This window comes from Malania oleifera, chromosome 10, assembly GCF_029873635.1.
Source record: "Malania oleifera isolate guangnan ecotype guangnan chromosome 10, ASM2987363v1, whole genome shotgun sequence".
Lineage (NCBI taxonomy): Eukaryota > Viridiplantae > Streptophyta > Magnoliopsida > Santalales > Ximeniaceae > Malania > Malania oleifera.
Window position 1 is genome coordinate 13,990,253 of NC_080426.1, and position 19,218 is coordinate 14,009,470.

At 40.4% G+C, this 19,218-nt stretch overlaps 2 protein-coding genes across 6 annotated transcripts in view; one reads left to right on the top strand and one right to left on the bottom strand.

Moving 5' to 3' along the window:
• LOC131165629 (uncharacterized) overlaps positions 1-19,218 on the top strand; it is a 53,560-nt gene that overhangs the window by 14,931 nt on the left and 19,411 nt on the right. The gene's annotated exons all lie outside the window — the stretch shown is intronic.
• LOC131166517 (fasciclin-like arabinogalactan protein 11) lies at positions 893-6,244 on the bottom strand. The gene is made up of 2 exons (XM_058125113.1): positions 5,457-6,244; positions 893-1,064 (listed from the first exon to the last, which is right to left on the bottom strand). The coding sequence occupies exons 1-2, from the start codon at positions 6,242-6,244 to the stop codon at positions 893-895; spliced, it is 960 nt and encodes a 319-aa protein (XP_057981096.1).

Here is a 19,218-nt window from a genome sequence, read left to right on the forward strand (position 1 = left end):
TGCATCACTTGCGTCAGAGCGTATACTCGCGCTGGGACCACATTCCTCTACTGGCCACCACGAGGCTCCTAGTATCCTCCCTGAGCTGCCTAATGTCCTCCCTGATAGGGCCTGGGAGCTGGGACCTAATCTGGCTGACCTGGCCATTCACGTACCACGTGACCGGGTTTTCCACAATGATAACATACACCTCTGCCTACGCGGCACTCCCCCAAATAATGTCTCCCGCACGTCTGACACACCGGGTAAGTTGGTGCACACTGGTTCCCATGAGGTCTTGCCATTTGCCTCTGGTCTCCCTTATCGGGACCTCCTTTCCATGGACCCCTACTGATGCCAGCCTCAAAACCTTGAGGCGCATGCCTCTTCCTTTGACTTTGAGCTGCTAAAACCCTCTAAATACCACTCTCAATGATCGCAGCTCTATCTACAACCTCTGTTAATGTCTGAGCCCTGAAACCAATCACCTGCTCAAACAAATTCTGCCTCAATCCCTCTTCAAACTTCATTGCCTTTTTCTCTTCATCAAGTGCTAGATGCGAAGCAAAACGCGACAACTCGATAAACCAAGTTGTGTATTGGGATACGGTCATCTGCCCCTGTACCAGATGCATAAACTCTGCTACTTTTGCGCTCCAAACGACAGAAGGAAAATATCGCTCGAAGAACAAATCCTTGAATCGGTCCCACGTCACTGGAACTGGAACCGGCCTCTGCTCCTCTATCAGACGCGCTGATCTCCACCATAGCTTCACCTCCCCTCCCAATTTAAATGTTGCAAATGCTACCTTTTGCTCATCCGTACATGGAAGCACCACCAATGTCTTTTTGATATCCTGGACCCAATTCTTAGCTACAATCGGGTCATCTCCTATAGCAAAGGATGAGGGCTTCATCTGTGTAAATTACTCGATCGAGCAACTACGCTCCCAGTACTCATGGCCATCTCAGCCATCACCTGCTGGGTGACACTGCGTAGAATGACATTCGTATCTCCTCCACCTATGCTGGAAGGTCTTGGCCTATCCTCCCCAACATTCGTTCCACCACTTCCTGGATCTATCCTGAAAAGAAGACACACACTTAAGCACTTTATCTCCTATACGGGCCTATCCTGTACCAATTCAAAATTAATTACCTTCCCTGATCTTAACTCAATATCTAGTTCTATTACCTAGACACTCGACCCGACAATAGTTTACTATCGTTTTCTTGAAATCGTCACCCGAAGAAAAACATAAAAACCACCACAGTAATCCTGTATCCATACACAGAACAAACCTCAAATCCTTTTTTATACTCTGGTATTGCTTCTGTTGTACTATAAAGTCTACAGAACCTAACAACTTAGGCTCTGATACTAAACTGTAACGACCTGCTATTTAACTGGGGTTTTTTTTTTTGTATATATTATGACATTTGACATGCTCTGATACCATACTAGTTAAACCCAATCATCAACCTAAGCAGCGAGAAGTAGAAATCACATAAACATAACCATATGTAAATATATATAATATCAGAGTGCTAAATTGTTTCCCAAAAATACGCATGTGCGACTGTTCCACAAAATACCCTCAACTGGGCTGGGACATACAAAAATACTTCAAATACATACTCACTATCTACTAACAGGGTAGTACTAAAGCCTCTCTACCTACGAGCCTAATCTGCTCGCCTACTTGGATCACCTGAAAATGTAAAAATAATTGGGATGAGCCAACGCTCAGTAAGACGAAATATGTTATTATTAGTGTAGCAAATAAGTAGAATACCATGAAAATCTGTTTCTAAATAATCATGTATAACTGGATATGTAAATACAGTACAAGTAATAAAATCCACCACCCTTTCCATGCTGCTTAACATAATAGTATTGTAGATTACTATTCGAAATACTTCTAATGTACGTAAGTATATTCCCTATTTTTGTAAATTTGTATATACGTAATAGTAACTGAAAATTTTTCCTATGGATAACTGTGTGTTATGATTTAACCCCTCATGACAGGGTTGTGTAGCCCGTAGGCGGGATTTACCCTGGCTGGCTGACCAGGGTAAACCACTATAGTCCCTCGGTCTGATCTGCCCTCCTCAACCCATATCTGATGGAAAGCCTATCCACGTTTAGGACATTATACGATCGACCTACTACCACGTATTATCTAAATAGGTGGTTGCACTTATAACTGAAATATCTGTAGTTACGGTACCGTACTCTGTAACTGTATGGTCCAACAGGGTCTGATACTATATAATACATCTATATATATATAACTGTATGATTTACTATGATTCTGAAATAGTTGTATTAACCATGACAATGAAATAAACTATAATGAACTGTAATTGTATCATTTGTATCTCTGAATTGAACTGTAATTTGTATGTCATGGTACTGAGAATTGTATAATCATAAAACTAAAAACTATATAATCATGGTACTGAAATTCGTATAATCATGGTACTAAAATTCGTATAATCATGGTATTGAAAACTGTAAAACATACTTTCGTACTATTTTCATATTCTCAAGCCACACAATACTTTAATACATAATATTCATAATTTAATAAACTGTACAATATTTTAAAATTACCTAACATAACATATTTCCCTTACCTGACTACTGGAAAGCCCCTATGATATGCTGGTCTAACACCCGCAGGGCTTCCTTCACAACACCCTGAAAACAACATTTGGCAGAACATAATATCAGTATTTATTTGCCTACATCATTTTCTATAACTGTTAGAAAGCCAAAAATTGAATATAAGACCTTATCTTGGATTTGGGATGAATTCCAATTTCGTTTCACCAATGATTTGCTCCGGCAAACTTGAAGAGAACTCCGCCAGGAATGTCATGGTGGCTTCAGATCGTCGATCTGACGACTGACGGGACCAGAATCAAAGAGAGAAGGGAGAGAGACCGTAGGAGAGAGAGAGAGAGAGAGAGAGAGAGAGAGAGAGAGGCGCTAAAATTGGATAAAAAGTCGAGTTTTCACTATTTATAGGGCCGGATTTGTCAATGACACATCACCTCGTTGACGAGTCCTAAAGTAATTTCGTTGACGAACCTTGCCTCCTCGTCGACGAAATTTAGACGGCCCAACACCCCTCTCGGTATTTTCTCGTTGATTAAATCTTGCCTTCATCGACGAGATCCTCTTATGCCTTCGTCGACGAATCCCCTGTGTCGTCGACGAGGTCCCTGAAAAATTCTCTTCCTCTTTATTATTCAAATAATATTATTATTCGGGTCGTTACACACACACACACCCCCTAGTACACCACCTTACCTTGACTTCACATGAACTACCTTATTCTTCTAATCAATACAAATCTCGCTAGATGGAGTAGCTAGATTTGCGAGATTTGCTAAATCTCGCTACTCCATTCAGTGAGATTTGGCCGCCACGCGTCAACACATGAATTCCCTTTGTCTTTTAAATCTCACTACTTAGTCCAATGAGATTTGTTTAAATCTCGTTGGACCAAGTAGCGAGATTACGTCAGAGTCATTCCGTGCATTATTTTTCCCAAAAAAGTATTATTTAATATATATGTGTATATATATATATATATATATATATATATATATATAAATGAACGGGGAAAAAACTCCTTCCATGCACATGTTTTCAAGTTTCAGCTTACAATTAATGTGTGGCTTTCACCAACTATCAGACGAATTGAAGAAGAGTGAATTGGATGTGGTTTTTGGTTCCGGGTATATATAATGCCACACAGAGAGAGAGAGAGAGAGAGAGAGAGAGAGAGAGAGGGTTCATTCAAGTTTAAAAGTCTTAGCATCATATTTTAAAATTTTAGTAACTCGTTTGCCTCCTTTTTCTAGAGATTTAAGGATGGAAAATAAAAAATGAAATGGAGGGTTTGGAAAAAATTGTGTGTTCCTGTGGAAAAGGGAGACATGGGAATAAGAGACATTTCGAAAGTGCAACGGTCGTTGTTTATGAAGTTTGATTTTTTAAGGGGGGGCGGCGGGGAGCACCATTACAAGCGAGAAGGACGAGGAGAGTGGTGTGTTAGGCACTTGATGAGGGATATTTATTTGATTATTAACAATTTATAACAATTTATGGCCGAAAGCGAGTGAGAATGATCGTTTGATAGTTTCAAATGAAAAATTATTCTTAGGTTACAGATTGAGTGAAAATTGAGCATAAAGCTTGCTCAATAACAATTTGCGCAGCAATTACGCCTCCGGCAATTTGTGAGAAATGAAAAAACCCATATGACTGAGAAAGAATAGGAAGAGTCTTGTGCTAAGGAAAAAAGAAATTGATTTACAATGGGATAGAAAATTTTGTGTTGCATGCAAATGGAAAATTTTTGGAGAGCCATTCCTTATTTTTTCTTATAACCACACTGGGGGATTAAAAGTGCATGTTCCCTTGGATTACTTATTCAATAATTAAGAGCACAATTAAGTTTGGTTGTCTTATTCTATTGTCCTCATATACCAATTTATTGTAGTAAAAATCTTGTGGAACACATGATTTTTGTGTTAAATTTAATCCCTATGTAAAACAAGTCAATGAGTTAAAATGTTTTGCTTTTGGTGGCAACTAATATAAATTAAAAGTGATCTAACAATTAACTAGAATTACATAAATCTAAACTCACCCATAAAATTTACTCTATATTGATAAAAAGACTTGACACATATAAAGATAAAAATCAACGAAATTAACGTGATTTAGTAAACTATCATTAAGAGAAGACTTAGAGGGTAAATCGGTCATCATAATTCAAATATTACTAACATTCACTTTCTTGGTAATGCAATTTTGAGATTGTGAATTTGGATGCAATCTAATATAATTTTATATAAATTTTATTTAATTTCATTCAAATTTCTGATTTAAAAGATTTTGATAGAAAGCTTTCATACTAATCAAATCGATGATCACAAATCTTGTATTAGTTATAGATTGTTAGATTTGAAAAAAAATCATATTATGCATGTGATATAAAAAAAAAAGAAGCACTTATTGCTTGTTTTATTATATTATTTTAGAAATTAGATTTATGCTCCATTGACTAGTCATTTTGAGTTTTAGAACTCATTTGGCTTTGGTACCAAAAACAAGGTCTTGAGAATCAATCTTTTTCTCAATATTCCTTTTGAGAAAATGCTTTTGCAACTGCATCATCGTAATTTGTTTAACAAAATTTATTTTGAGAGACAAATCCTCAACGACATCAAACAATGGTACAAAGTAAGAGAGAAAAAAAATCCCATCAAACAATGACATCATCAAGTTTTTTTTTTTTTTTTCAGGTCAGACACACAAAAGAGGTGAAAATCATTAATCCACTCCATTGACTTGTTCCCTTCCGTCGAACTCCACACAGCTAACTTACGCCCAGCTGCATTCAACCACGTACAGCACCCCCAAACCAAAGTTTTATATACAAAGCAGCAAATGCCAGAGCACACCCAGCGCAACAGAAAACGTAACAGAAGCAGCGTCGGAAGAAGTCGGGGCCGTCTGCTCCGGCGCCTCCTCCTGGCGCTTGGGCGGCGCAAATGCCGACGGCAGAGACGCAAAGATCTGCGCAGGGAGGAGCACCTGGTCCACCTCGTACACCGCCAGCTGGCCATCGGTGTACACCGTCTTGGTGACCGCCGCGGAGTCGATCCCCGTCGTGAGGTTCATCGCCTGGTCTTCGCCTGTGGTGACATTGAGAGGGAAGTCGCCGTTGGCGGTGTCGCCGGCCTCCGTGTGGAGTGGGTTGCTGGAGGTCTGGAACTGGGCCATGGGGAAGTAAGAGCTGAGCATGTGGAAGAGCACCAGCTGGACCTGGTCTCGGTCGGAGAGGGAGTTGAGGACGCCGGACCTAAGGTGGGAGAAGGCGTCGTCGTTGGGGGCGAAGAGGGTGAGGCCTTGGGAGGGGTCGCCGAGGAGTTTGGTGATTCTGTCGTCGACTTGGGTGGCTCCGAGGAGGCGGATGAAGGCGGAGAAGCCGCCCTCTTTCTTCAGAATAGCGACAATGTCGGGCGGGGCGGAGGGGGAGGACGCCGTGGAGGAGGATGTATCAAGGGAAGGGGGAGAGGCGACGGGGGCGGGAGAGGGGGCAGCCGGAGAGACAGGAGCGGGGGAGGGGGCGTGGGGCGCCTTGGGGTGGGTCTTGGCTAGAGTAGTTGAATATCTGGTACTGGTGCAGTGGAGGAGGGGGACGCATATGAGGAGCAGGGATAGTAGATGGCTTTTCATGTTTGTGTTATGGTGGTTTGAAGTAATATTGAGTTGTGCGCTGTATGTGGTGATGGATATACAAGTGGCGAACTGAGAAGATATTAATGAATGGGATTTTGCAGATGGGGGTTATATATATATATATATATATATATATATATATATATCTATGCATGCATGCATGTACTGTATTTGGGGGGTGGGAGGCGGGGGGGGGGGGATCATGGATCGTGGTGGTGGGAAGTGATAATGAGAAGTGATCGAAGTGCGTTGAGATGGAGGAATCCAAGTTGGCAGGAGAATCCAATAATCTTCATCAGATGATGATGATGATGATGATGGTGATAATGTGTGTGTGTGTGTGTGTGTGAGAGAGAGAGAGAGAGAGAGAGAGAGCATGTAATAATCTCCATCAGATGATGATGATGATGATGTGGGCGTGGGCGTGTGTGTGTGTGTGTGTGTGTCACAGAGAGAGAGAGAGAGAGAGAGAGAGAGAGAGAGAGAGAGAGAGAGGACGAGATGGGATTGCAGCTGCTAGGTAGTTTGCTTGGGAAGCGGGCAACGCAGGAAATGAAATGGGGCGAGAGATAAGGTGTGATTTCACAGGATATCTGTTTCATGATTGGGTGCTTGTGGTTGGACCTGACGAGACATAAATTAATTAATCTGCTTAATTAACACACACATTTACTCCTCTGATAATGTTTTATTTTATTTTATTGAATTGGGAATTAGATTCACTTAATAGGCTAGCTGGCTTGTGCTACAAAAGCTAGGCACACCCCCGATATCATATCAAACATCTTCCCCATCGAACCCCGTATCTCCAATTAAAAACTTCTTCCTTCAATGTAAATGTTTTATACCTTAATCATGCATTGTGTCACAAGTAGGCTTGTTAGTTTTGTATTTATTTCGGGCCTCTGTTAAAGACCAGTTGGGCCGGTCATGCTTTAAGCAGACCTAAAACCCTTGGCCTGATTTAACCCATACATATTCCATATTTCATCTAATAATTACGTAGAACGAATCTTCCTGTTTGCAACAGTTAGAGGAGAGAGAAAGTTTGTAGCAATCTGCTTAAATAATTGATTTTTTTTCCATATTATAATATTTTACATGCTCTCATATCATACTGAGGAAAAACCCATTCATAAATCTAAGCAGCAAGAAGCGGAAATGATCTAGATACTGGTGAAATACTCTGTTCATCAAGTCCATGAACACAGCCGGGGCATTCGTCAAACTAAAAGGTATAACGAGAAATTCATAGTGCCCGTACCTAGTCCTGAAGGCTGTCTTCGCGACGTCCTCCGCTTTTACTCTCACCTGATGATACCCAGATCTGAGGTCGATCTTTGAATATACCCGTGTATCCTGGAGTTGATCAAATAAATCGTCTATACGGGGTAGATGATATTTATTCTTGATAGTAACTTTGTTTTATCTCCCTGTAATCAATGCACATCCTCAGGGACTCGTCTTTCTTCTTTACGAACAACACTGGAGCTCCCCATGGCGATACACTGGGTCGTATAAATCTCTTGTTCAATAAATCCTGCAACTGCAACTTTAATTCTCCAAATTTTGTTGGAGCCATACGATACGAGACCTTAGAGATCGGCACAGTCCCTGAAGGTAAATCTATAGGAAAATCTATCTCGCGCACAGAAGGCAACCCTAGTAGCTCCTCTGGAAAAACATCTAGAAATTCCCGTACCAATGAGGTGCTGTCAATCTTCAATTCATTTTCAGATGCTTCTTTCACAAATGCTATAAACCCCTGAGCTCCATCCAAGAGTAACCTGCCCGCCTGCACGGCGGACACTAGTTGTGTTGGAGCACGTACCCGTGAACCAACGAATCTGAATTCCTGCTCTCCAGGAGGTCTGAAAATTACTTCTTTCTGGAAGCAATCAATGCTAGAATGATTGGCAGCCAACCAATCCATACCAAGTATTATATCGAACCTGCACATATCAAACACAACAAGATCTGCTGGTAATACTTTTCCCTGACTTTCTATCGGATACCTCTAAGTAACTTCTGACATCTGATCACTGACCCTGATGGTGTAGCTACAGACAGTGATATATCTAATGACTGGGTCTTACTTTCAGATAATTTAACATAAGATGTAGAAATGAAAGAATGAGTAGCACCCGAGTCAAAAAGAACAATAACTGGGTATGATAAAACGATAAATGTACCTATCACCACATCCGTAGCAGCCTTTGCATCACCTGGCATTAGGGCATAAACTCGCGCTGGAGCAATGTTCCTTTGCTGGCCACCCCGGGGCGCCTGGTATCCTCCCCGAGCTACCTGATGTCCTCCTTAATAAAGCCTAGGTGCTGGGACCTGGTCCTGCTAACTTGGGCAATCACGCATCACGTGACCTGGTCTCCCACAACGATAACATACACACTTGCCACCCGGCACTCACCCAAATGATGTCTCCCGAATGTCTGACACACTGGGTAAGTCTGTGCACCCTGGTTCCCACGAGGTCCTGCCATCTGCCTCTGGTCTCCCCTATCGCGACCACCTCTCCATGGACCCCTACTGGAGCCAGCCTGAAAACCCTGAGGCGCAGGCCTCTTCCTCTGACTCTGAGCTGCTACACCCTTCTGAATGCCACTCTCAATAATCGCAGCTCTCTCTACAACCTCTTTAAATGTCTGAGCCCTGAAACCAATCGCCTGCTCAAACAGATTCTGCCTCAATCCTTCTTTAAACTTCCTCACCTTTTTTCTCTTCATCAAGTGCTAGATGTGGAGCAAAACGCGACAACTCAACAAACCGAGCCGCGTATTGAGATACAGTCATCTGCCCCTGTACTAAATGTAGGAACTTTGCTGCCTTCGCACTCCGAACGATAGTAGGGAAATACCGTTCGAAAAACATATCCTTGAATTGATCCCACGTCACTGGAACTAGAACTGGACTTTGCTCCTCTATCAGACGCGTTGCTCTCCATCAGTGCTTCGCCTCCCCTATCAGTTTAAAAGTGGCAAATGCTACCTTGTGCTCATCTGTACATGGAAGCACCGCCAATATCTCCTTGATATCCTGGACCCAATTCTCAGCTACAGTCGGGTCATCTCCCCCAACAAAGGATGGGGGCTTCATACGCGTAAACTGCTCAATCGAACAGCCACACTCCCCAGAACTCCTAGCCATCTCAGCCATCACCTGCTGAGTGACATTGTGCAGCACAACATTAGTATCTCCTCCACCTATGCTGGAAGGTCCTGGCCTGTATTCCCCAGCATTCGTGCCGCTGCGTTCTGGATCCATCCTGAAAACAAGAACACACTTAAACACTTTATCTCCTATACGGACCTATCCCGTATCAACTCACAATTAATTTCCTTCCCTAACCTTAACCAATATCCAGTTCTGTCACCTAGACACATGACCCGACAATAGTTTACTATGATTTTCCTGAAATCGTCACCCCAGGAAAAACATAGAAACCACCATCGTAATCCTGTACCCAGACACAGAATAAACCTCGAATCCTTTTCCTATACTCTGGTATTACTTCTGCTGCACTCTAAAGTCTATAGAACCTAGCAAACCTAGGCTCTGATACCAAACTGTAGCAACCTGCTTAAATAACTGGTTTTTTTCCATATTATAATATTTCTACATGTTCTGATACCATATTGAGGAAAAACCCATTCATAAACCTAAGTAGCAAGAAGCGGAAATCATACAAACATAATCATAACCATTATATACAATACCAGAGTTCTGAAATATTTTCCAATATTTACAAATATAATTGTATTCCCAAAATATCCTCAACTGGTGAGGGCTATACAAAATGTTCCCAAAAATGATACTCACTCTCTGATAGGGCACTACAGACGCCCCTCTATTTGCAAGCCTGATCTGCTCGCCTACATGGATCACCTGAAAAAAAATGTTTCAACACTAGGGTGAGCCAACGCTCAGTAAGAAGAAATATGCTATTATTAGTGTGTGACAAATGAACTACTATATATCATGAAATCTGTTTTCATATAAATATGAATAACTGAATACTATAGTACCGTACAAATAATAAAATACACCACCCATTTTCTCTGTTGCTTAACATAACAGTATTATGGTTATAATTCAAAGTACTTCTAGTGTACATAAATATGGTCCTTGTTTCTGTAAATCCGCACGTAAGTAATAGTAATTAAAACTGTTCCCTGTGGCTATCTGTGTGTCATGACATACCCCCTTATGACAAGGTTGTACGGCCCGTAGGCTGGATTTACCCTGGATGGCCAATTAGGAATAAATCACTGAACTCCGTCAGTCAACCTGCCCACCTCAACCCATATCTGGATAGGGAGCCTAACCTTTTCAAGGGCCTAGGTGGTCGACCTTACCACTTATTATCCGAATATGTGGTTGCACTCATAAAGTAATATAGTATCTATAGCAACGGTACCGTGCTCTGTAGCTGCACGTCTAATAGGGTTTGATATCATATAATATATTTCTATACATATTTATCTGATTTACCATGATTCTGAAGTAATCATAATAACCATGATGCTGCAAAACGTACTGAAATCTAAATAATCATAACATGGAACTGCATATTCGTAATACTGAAATTTGTATAATCATGGCACTAAAATCTGTAAAAGATACTGAAGTTCACATAATCATAGTACTTAAATCCGTAAAATCATGGTACTGAAATTCATAAAAATCATAAAACTACAATTCATAAAACATATCCCCGTACTACATACGTATTCACAAGCCACACCATACTTTAATACATAATTTTTGTAAATAAATAAATTCTATCATATTTAGAAATTTCCTAACATAGCATATTTCCCTTACTTTAACTTTGAAAACCCCCTACTGTACTCTAACCCGATACCCGTAGGGCCTCCTACAAAACACCCTGAAACCAACATATGCCAGAACAAAATATCAGTATTTTTTCGTCTATATCATTTCCTATAACTACTAGAAAGTCAAAAACTAACTAAAAGATCTTACCCTGAATTTGAGATGTAATCTAACTTCATTTTTCTGATGATCCGCTCTGACAGTCTTGCAGAGAACTCCGCCAGGAGCGTCGTGGTAGCTTTGGATAGTCGATCCAGCGACTGGTGGGGCCGAAAACTAAGAAAGAAGGGAGAGAGAGTCGTAGGAGAGAGAGAGAGAGAGAGAGAGAGAGAGAGCGGCGAGAGAAATGAGAAATATCCCGATTTTCCTCCTTATATACTGTCAGATTCGTCGACGAGACACTTCACCTCGTCGACGAGTCTTTCATAAAATTTGTTGACGAAATTCAGAGCATCCGGAAACCTCTCTCGGTATTTTCTCGTTGACGAAGCTCTGTGTTCGTCGACGAAGCTAGACAATTTTCTGAAATTTTGATTATTTAATATTATCTCCAAAATACAATGTTGTCGATGAAGTCTACGACCTCCTTCTGTTTCTGTATCCATTTTCTCTCCCTCTTATTATTAAAATGCTATTATTCTTCGGGTCATTACAAAGTTAGTTCCCTTTATCAAGAGAATTGAACTAACTCGCTGGACATTCAGAATTAGCTAAGCTAAATTTGGGTCTGGAGGATGCTCCCTCAAAAGAGCTTGGTTCCTTTCTCCTGTGCTTATTTTCTTTTTAAGTCCCTGTAGTTTCAATGTTTTGGCATTAATTCATCACAATCATTCCACAATTCTATCATTCCTCTCATTTCTTTTCTACTTCATTCCATCACCTGTCATAAATCCCCATTATTACAGACCATAAACACAGGAACAAGCTCAGATTTGTTACAACTGGTATTAGAGCCGGCGGTTCTCTGGCCAGTTCCACCATTCCCAGCATTCCATTTCATCATCAGACCTTCATTCAGCCACTCATCTTGGCAATAATCTTCATCAACAATTCAACCCACTAGCAATTCATCTCGGCAGTAGATTGTATTTCATCCACTCATGGCAGATAATACACGCCTCAAGGATCTTAGCACTACTATGGCCAACCTGCAGAAGCAACAAGAAGCATTAAGTCAGCAACAACATCGACAACATGAGGAAACAAGGAAGTCAATAGCAGATTTGACAGCTGAAATAAGGCAGTCTATAGTAGAAATGGCTGCACATTTCAGCTTATTTGTAGCTGAGATAAGGGCCCTTCACCGTGAACCACCTATGCTAGACCCACCCAAAAGCAATTATAGACCACCACCAACTTATGATGACACTAAGGATGACAATGATTTGGTGCAAATCCGACCAGCTAGGCTTGAATTTCCTAAGTTTGAAGGTATGGATCCTACCAGTTGGCTTTTCAAGGTTAATCACTACTTTAAATTTCAGCAAACCCCTCCGAATCATAAGCTCTTCTTAACCTCTGTTCACATGGAGGGAAAAGCCTTGGTATGGTACCAAGATATGGAGGATTCGAGATTACTTACTAGTTAGGAGGCTTTTGTTAAGGCTTTGTTGGCTAGGTTTGGTCCTCAATATTATGATGACCCGATAGAGGCTTTGACCAAACTTAAGCAAACCTCTAGTGTTGAACCATATAAGGAGCAATTTGAATTCCTCTCTAATAGGTTAAGAAGATTACCCGAGGACTATAGGTTGAGCTGTTTCATTGGTGGATTGAAGGATGAAATTCGATTTTATGTCAAAACCCTCAACCCCCTTACTATTCCACAAGCCTATGACATTGCTAAGTTACAAGAGGCGCATCAATGGGCTCTCAAAAAGTCACTATTCCCCAAAACTCACCGTCAGCCAGCAACCACAACTCACTCTCAGCCTTACAACCCTCCTAATTACCCAAAACAACAGCCTAAACCCATGACCACCCACCAAATTACCAAAATGACTCCAAATCAGCTGAAGGAAAAGAGAGATAAGGGCCTATGTTTCAATTGTGATGCCAAATGGCACCCGGGTCATAAATGTGGGGGTCCCAAATTATTTTTTCTGGAAGGCAATGAGCTCAATGTCTTGAATGATCAGGTGCATATGTTGGAGGAAACTTTGAATGAGGGAGATGAAGGAGTAATGGAAAACCATGATGAATTGCTGGCTGATCCGAATGAAGGAAACACACCTGAAATTACTCTTCATGCTATGGTTGGTTCTATTAGTCCCAAAACCATGAGACTTGTGGGGAAAATTAAGGGGGAGCAAGTGGTAATTCTCATTGATAGTGGGAGCACTCATAATTTTGTGGATTTAGCTGTCATTGAGAAGTTGAATTGGCCATTTAAAGCACAAGGGCAGATTCAGGTGAGGGTTGCTAATGGGCAAGAAGTGACTAGTGAAGGAAGGTGTTTGAATCTTCCCATAACCTTTCAAGGGTACGTGGGGAAAGTGGATGTGTATATGCTGGTTGTGATATGGTGCTGGGAGTACAATGGCTTAGCACTTTGGGTCCTATTATATGGGATTTCACTAAAAGGACTATGCGGTTTACTTGGAATGATACACCGATGGTGCTACAGGGATTAACATAAAAAAACTTGTTGGAGGATCATTTGTTCTACAAAAAGAATCCCATGGAGAGAAGGGGAGTGACGTTACAGTTGCTGGACCAAGCTAAAGAGGAAGAGAAAGGAGCTAAAGATGATGTTATTTCTGCAGTTTTGACCAAATTCCAGCGTGTCTTCGAAGAACCTAAAGGGTTACCCCCTAGAAGAGCTTAAAATCATGCCATACCTTTGATTGAGGGAGCACAACCAATTTGTGTTCGACCTTACCGTTACCCATTTTTTCAAAAAGAAGAGATATAGAAGATTGTCCGGGAGTTGTTGGGATTAGGCACTATTCGGCCAAGCCAAAGCCCATTTTCTTCCCCCGTTTTGCTGGTAAGGAAAATAGATGGTACTTGGCGTATGTGTGTGGATTACAGGGCCTTGAACCTAGTCACGATTAAGGACAAATTTTCGATACCCATTGTTGGATGAATTGAATGGGGCAGAGATTTTCTCTAAGCTGGATTTAAGGTTCGGTTATCATCAAATTAGGGTTAGGGATGAAGATATTCACAAGACGGCATTTAGAACACACGAGGGTCATTATGAGTTCCTAGTGATGCCGTTTGCGTTGACCAACACACCATCCACTTTCCAATCGTTGATGAATGAGATATTTGGGCGCTTCCTAAGAAGGTTTATCTTGGTTTTCTTCGATGACATTCTAATCTATAGTAGGAGCATGGAGGAATAGGCACTTGGAAGTGACTTTGAAGCTGCTGGAATAGCACCAACTGTATGCAAAACGATCCAAATGCAGATTTGGATGCAAGCAAGTTGAATATTTGGGTCATTTGGTGTCTAAGGAGGGAGTGCAAGTCGACCCCTCAAAGTTGAGAGCAATGGTGGAGTGGCCTTTCCCCGCCACACTCAAGTCCTTGAGGGGCTTTTTAGGCCTTACCGAGTATTATAGAAAGTTTATTAGGGGATATGGCACCATAGCTGCCCCCCTAACGGCAGTATTGAAGAAGAATTCTTTTAAGTGATATGGAGGCTGAAGAGGCATTTAAGAGGTTAAAGGAGGCTGTTACTAGCCCCCCGTGCTGGCACTACCAGATTTTAACAAGAGGTTTGAGATTGAATGTGATGCATCGAGGGTGGGAATTGGAGCTATGTTAATGTAGGAAAAAAGGCCAATTGCTTTTTACAATCAGGCCTTAAAGGGGAAGGCTTTAGGGTTGTCTACAAATGAAAATGAGCTGCTGGCCCTAGTATCGGTAATTCGCAAATGGAGACCCTATTTACTTGGAAAGCCCTTTATAGTCAAAACTGACCAGCAGAGCCTAAAATACCTCATAGAGCAGAAAATTGGCACCCCAATGCAGCAGAAATGGGTCACCAAACTCCTGGGGTATGACTTTATTGTTCAATATAAGAAGGGGTAGGAAAATAAGGTGGCAAATGCAGTAAGTAGAAGGGACTCAGATCTGGTTGAAGCTTCCCTAATGGTTCTATCTTATCCAATACTGGGATAACTTGAGGATTTGAAGGACTCTCATGCACACGACTCATTCATCCAAGAGATACTCCAAAAATTACAACAACCAGATGCAAAGGCTACCAAATACAACTTTAGAGATGGCATATTATACTATAAAGATAGATTACACATCAGCTCAAACCCTACCCTAAAATTGCAAGTTCTACAGTGGGTACATGATGAACCACAATCTGGTCACGCAGGGTATGACAAGTTAGTGCAGAAGGCTCGTGCTAATTTCTACTGGCCAAGTATGAAGTCTGACCTAAGGAAGTATATTAGAGAATGTCAAGTTTGTCAGCAAACTAAAATTGAGCATACACTACCTTCGGGCTTGCTGCAGTCCTTACCCATTCCCCCGAGGGTTTGGACAGATATTTCAATGGACTTTGTGGACGGTCTTCCTAATTCTTATGGCTATGAGGTAATTTTTGTAGTGGTGGACATATTGTCCAAATATGTTCATTTCATGCCTTTAGCACACCCTTATACAACTGTGAAGGTTGCTGAGGTATTCATTCAACACGTGTTCAAATTGCATGGAATGCCCCTCTCCATTGTGTCAGATAGGGACCCTACATTTACTAGCAGGTTTTGGCAGGAATTGTTCAAGTTCCAGGGTACCGAACAAAAGCTAAGTACTACACATCACCCACAAACTAATGGGTAGATCAAGGCTGTTAACAAGTGCCTAGAAAGTTTTCTAAGGTGCTATGTGTGTGACAAACCGAAGTGGCTTGCAATAGTAGAATATTTTTAAAATACATCATTCCACACATCCGTTAAGATTACTCCCTTTGAAGCTGTTTATGGCAGTCCTTCTCCAAGAATTGTGCCGTACTCGGCTAGCCTCTCTTAAGTAGTTACAGTAGACGAAGTACTGCTGAATCGTGACAAGCTCCTCCACTCTCTCAAGTAGCACATGCAGGAAGCATAGAATAGAATGAAACGATATGCTGATTTAAAGAGGAAAGAAAGAGATTTTTTTTGTGTGGGAGACATGGTCTACTTGAGGCTCCAACCGTATCGACAGCTATCTATGTAGATGAGGCAGAACTTGAAGCTATCCCCACGTTTCTATGGACCATTTAAAGTCATTCAATGCATCGGGGCTGTCGCTTACAAGTTGGCACTTCCAGTTGGGTCTCTACTTCACCCAGTTTTTCATGTGTCTCAACTGAAACCGCACATAGGAGCTTCAGTGCAAGCACTCAAGCATTTACCACTGGTGGACTCGTAGGGTCAGCGGAAACCTGAACCAGCCAAAGTTCTAAATCGAAGGTTGAGGAAACAAGGGCATGTGGCCGTAACAGACGTGCTCATACAGTGGGTTGGACAGGCAGAAGAAGACGCTACATGGGTACCCTATCATCATATTGCAGCAAAATATCCTCACCTTGTGGGCAAGGTGTTTTGATGGGGAGGGTAATGTCACAAGTAGGCTTGTTAGTTTTGTGTCTATTTTGGGCCTCTGTTAAAGACCAGTTGGGCCGGTCATGCTTTAAGCAGACCTGGAACCCTTGGCCTAATTTAGCCCATGCATATTCCATATTTCATCTAGTAGTTACGTAGAACGAATCTTCCTGTTTGCAGCAATTAGAGGAGAGAGAAAGTTAGTTCCCTTTATCAAGGGAATTGAACCAACTCGTTCGACATTTAGAATTGGCTAAGCTAAATCTGGGTCTAGAGGATGCTCCCTCGAAAGAGCTTGGTTCCTTTCTCCTCTGATTGTTCTCTTTCTCAGTTCCTATAGTTTCAATCTTTTGGCATTAATTCATCACAATCATTCCACAATTCTATCATTCCTCTTATTTCTTTTCTACTTCATTCCATCACCTGTCATAAATCCCCATTATTACAGACCATAAACACAGGAACAAGCTCAGATTTGTTACACATTGGGATGATCCTTTGCGAGTTGCAACTCTCTTTATTTTCCATGTAATGCAATTTTTGAATATCTAATAAAAATATATAATTTTTAAACATCTCACATGCATACAATATTACTTAATATTTTTACATAAATATATATGTTAATTAGTATTTAGAATCTCATTCATGCATCTCTATATAGTCATTGTGCATAGGAGAAGTGGTGAGGATGCATTAATTGTGTGTAATTTCTAAATAGCTAAATTCATTGTCATTGTCTTATGCTACATACTTGCACAGGTAAAAAAATTATTATATTTTTATGAGTAGTTTCTTACAATAGATTATGCCAACGATACTGCATTTACTAATTTCTAATATTAGTAAGGAAATAGATTCAGAATTTAATTAAGTACAATGAAAGTTGAAAGTAATTGACACTTCCCACTAGATGAGTATGGGACAGAAACCAATAAACATCTTATATTTTTTCTTTAAAAAAATTAATGAATAACGAAAAAAACTAGTTTCACCTAAATTAAATTATTTTAAGTAAACTAATGAAAAGAGCGCACTTAATAGAGTAAGTTGTAGAATGATGGTACAAAAAAAATTATAGATTACACAACTTTGTAGGATGTTTTATACTTCTAATTGCTTTTGGATAATTATTAACATTCATATTTATGAGTCTTACTTTGGCCTCTAAATATCCAACAAATAAACTATTAATTAGAATGCAAATAATATCTTACAATTGGAAAATAGAATAGAAGAAAAAAGTGATATTGATCTTTCAACCATAAAAGACTTTTGTCTTGTTGAAAAGTCACAAGCATGGATGATGTGGAGAAAATGTGCCTGAGGGATAAAAAAGAGAAACAAAACATTTTTATTATAACAATGGAAACTAAAGTAAAAAACTTCTTATTACTGCTTGTACCCAAAGGTAAGGCTGGAAGTATCATACAACTCAAAAGATGAAAGAGCTTAAGCTTAATGTAATTGCAAAGAGCCTTCAATGCACACTTTGCATCTTAGTGAGCCAATCTATTAGCTTCCTTTCCATGTAAACAACTTGACAAAAATATAAATTGTTTCATGAGCAAATAAGTGTCCTCAATAGTAGTAAGAGATTCCCAAAAGAAAACTCCATCCTTTCTTGATGTCGTTCACAAAATATGATAATAGATTTCCAGTTGCAATTTTTAGCTTCCTACAAAACCGAAAGAATAGAAGGTGCTAAGAACTCTAAATCTTTCAAACAAACAAAAAAATGATCTCTCTATCTTTCATTCCCCCAACAATGTCCACAATAGTCAAATTTTAAAAAAATAAAATTAAACTCAAGTTCAAGCTACATCACAATAAGAAATAACATTCAATGGGCAAATTTAAACAATGTCTCGATAAAATTTGGTTGAGCCTGTTATATTTAATATCTCAACTACCCTATATTACTACGTTGATGGATCTTGCACAAAGATGTGACGTGAGTCTTGCACTTCTATGTAGATGGATATTGCATAAAAATGTCACTCTTGCATAAAAGTATGGGCTAATCTAACCAGTGCATTTAAGATAAGATAAGAGAATCAAATAACAATCTCGCATCGAGTATGTGTATTATAAATATCTCAACTATATTATAAAGAAAAATAATTGGTTCTCAATTTTTTCATGAAACAAAACTATGAGACCCAATTAACGAAAACAAATTGACCCAACTCATACTATGCATGAAGAATAAATTGATACAGGAGAAGGCCAACCTCGGATTGCTAGGGCTTAGTCCCATATAGTATATAACATTGCTAAATGAAACATTAAATTAAATTCCGAAGGCAGATATTGTGAGGGGAATTGTTAACTCTATTTGAGTTCAAATGGCTGTAGATTTGGTTATACATTAGTGGGGCAATTTCGGCTTGCAAATTCTGGCCTGGAAATTGGAATAGCCTCATGGGCGTACGCCTAAGGCTCACAAGCCTTAGCCACCTTTTCACTGGGCTGTAGGCCGACCGGCGGGCCGCCCTCGCCCCAGCCCATTACCATCTCCTGTGACTTCTCCCTATTCCCAAATTGTTATTCTGGTGTTGGTTTTAA

Bases quoted from the DNA above. Each gene is read 5' to 3' on its own strand.
- LOC131166517 (XM_058125113.1), bottom strand. From the start codon at position 6,244: ATGAAAAGCCATCTACTATCCCTGCTCCTCATATGCGTCCCCCTCCTC. The intron at 1,065-5,456 runs GCATTTGCTGCT...TCTTCTTTTCAG, and splicing joins GTTGCGCTGGGTGTGCTCTG to GATAGATCCAGGAAGTGGTG.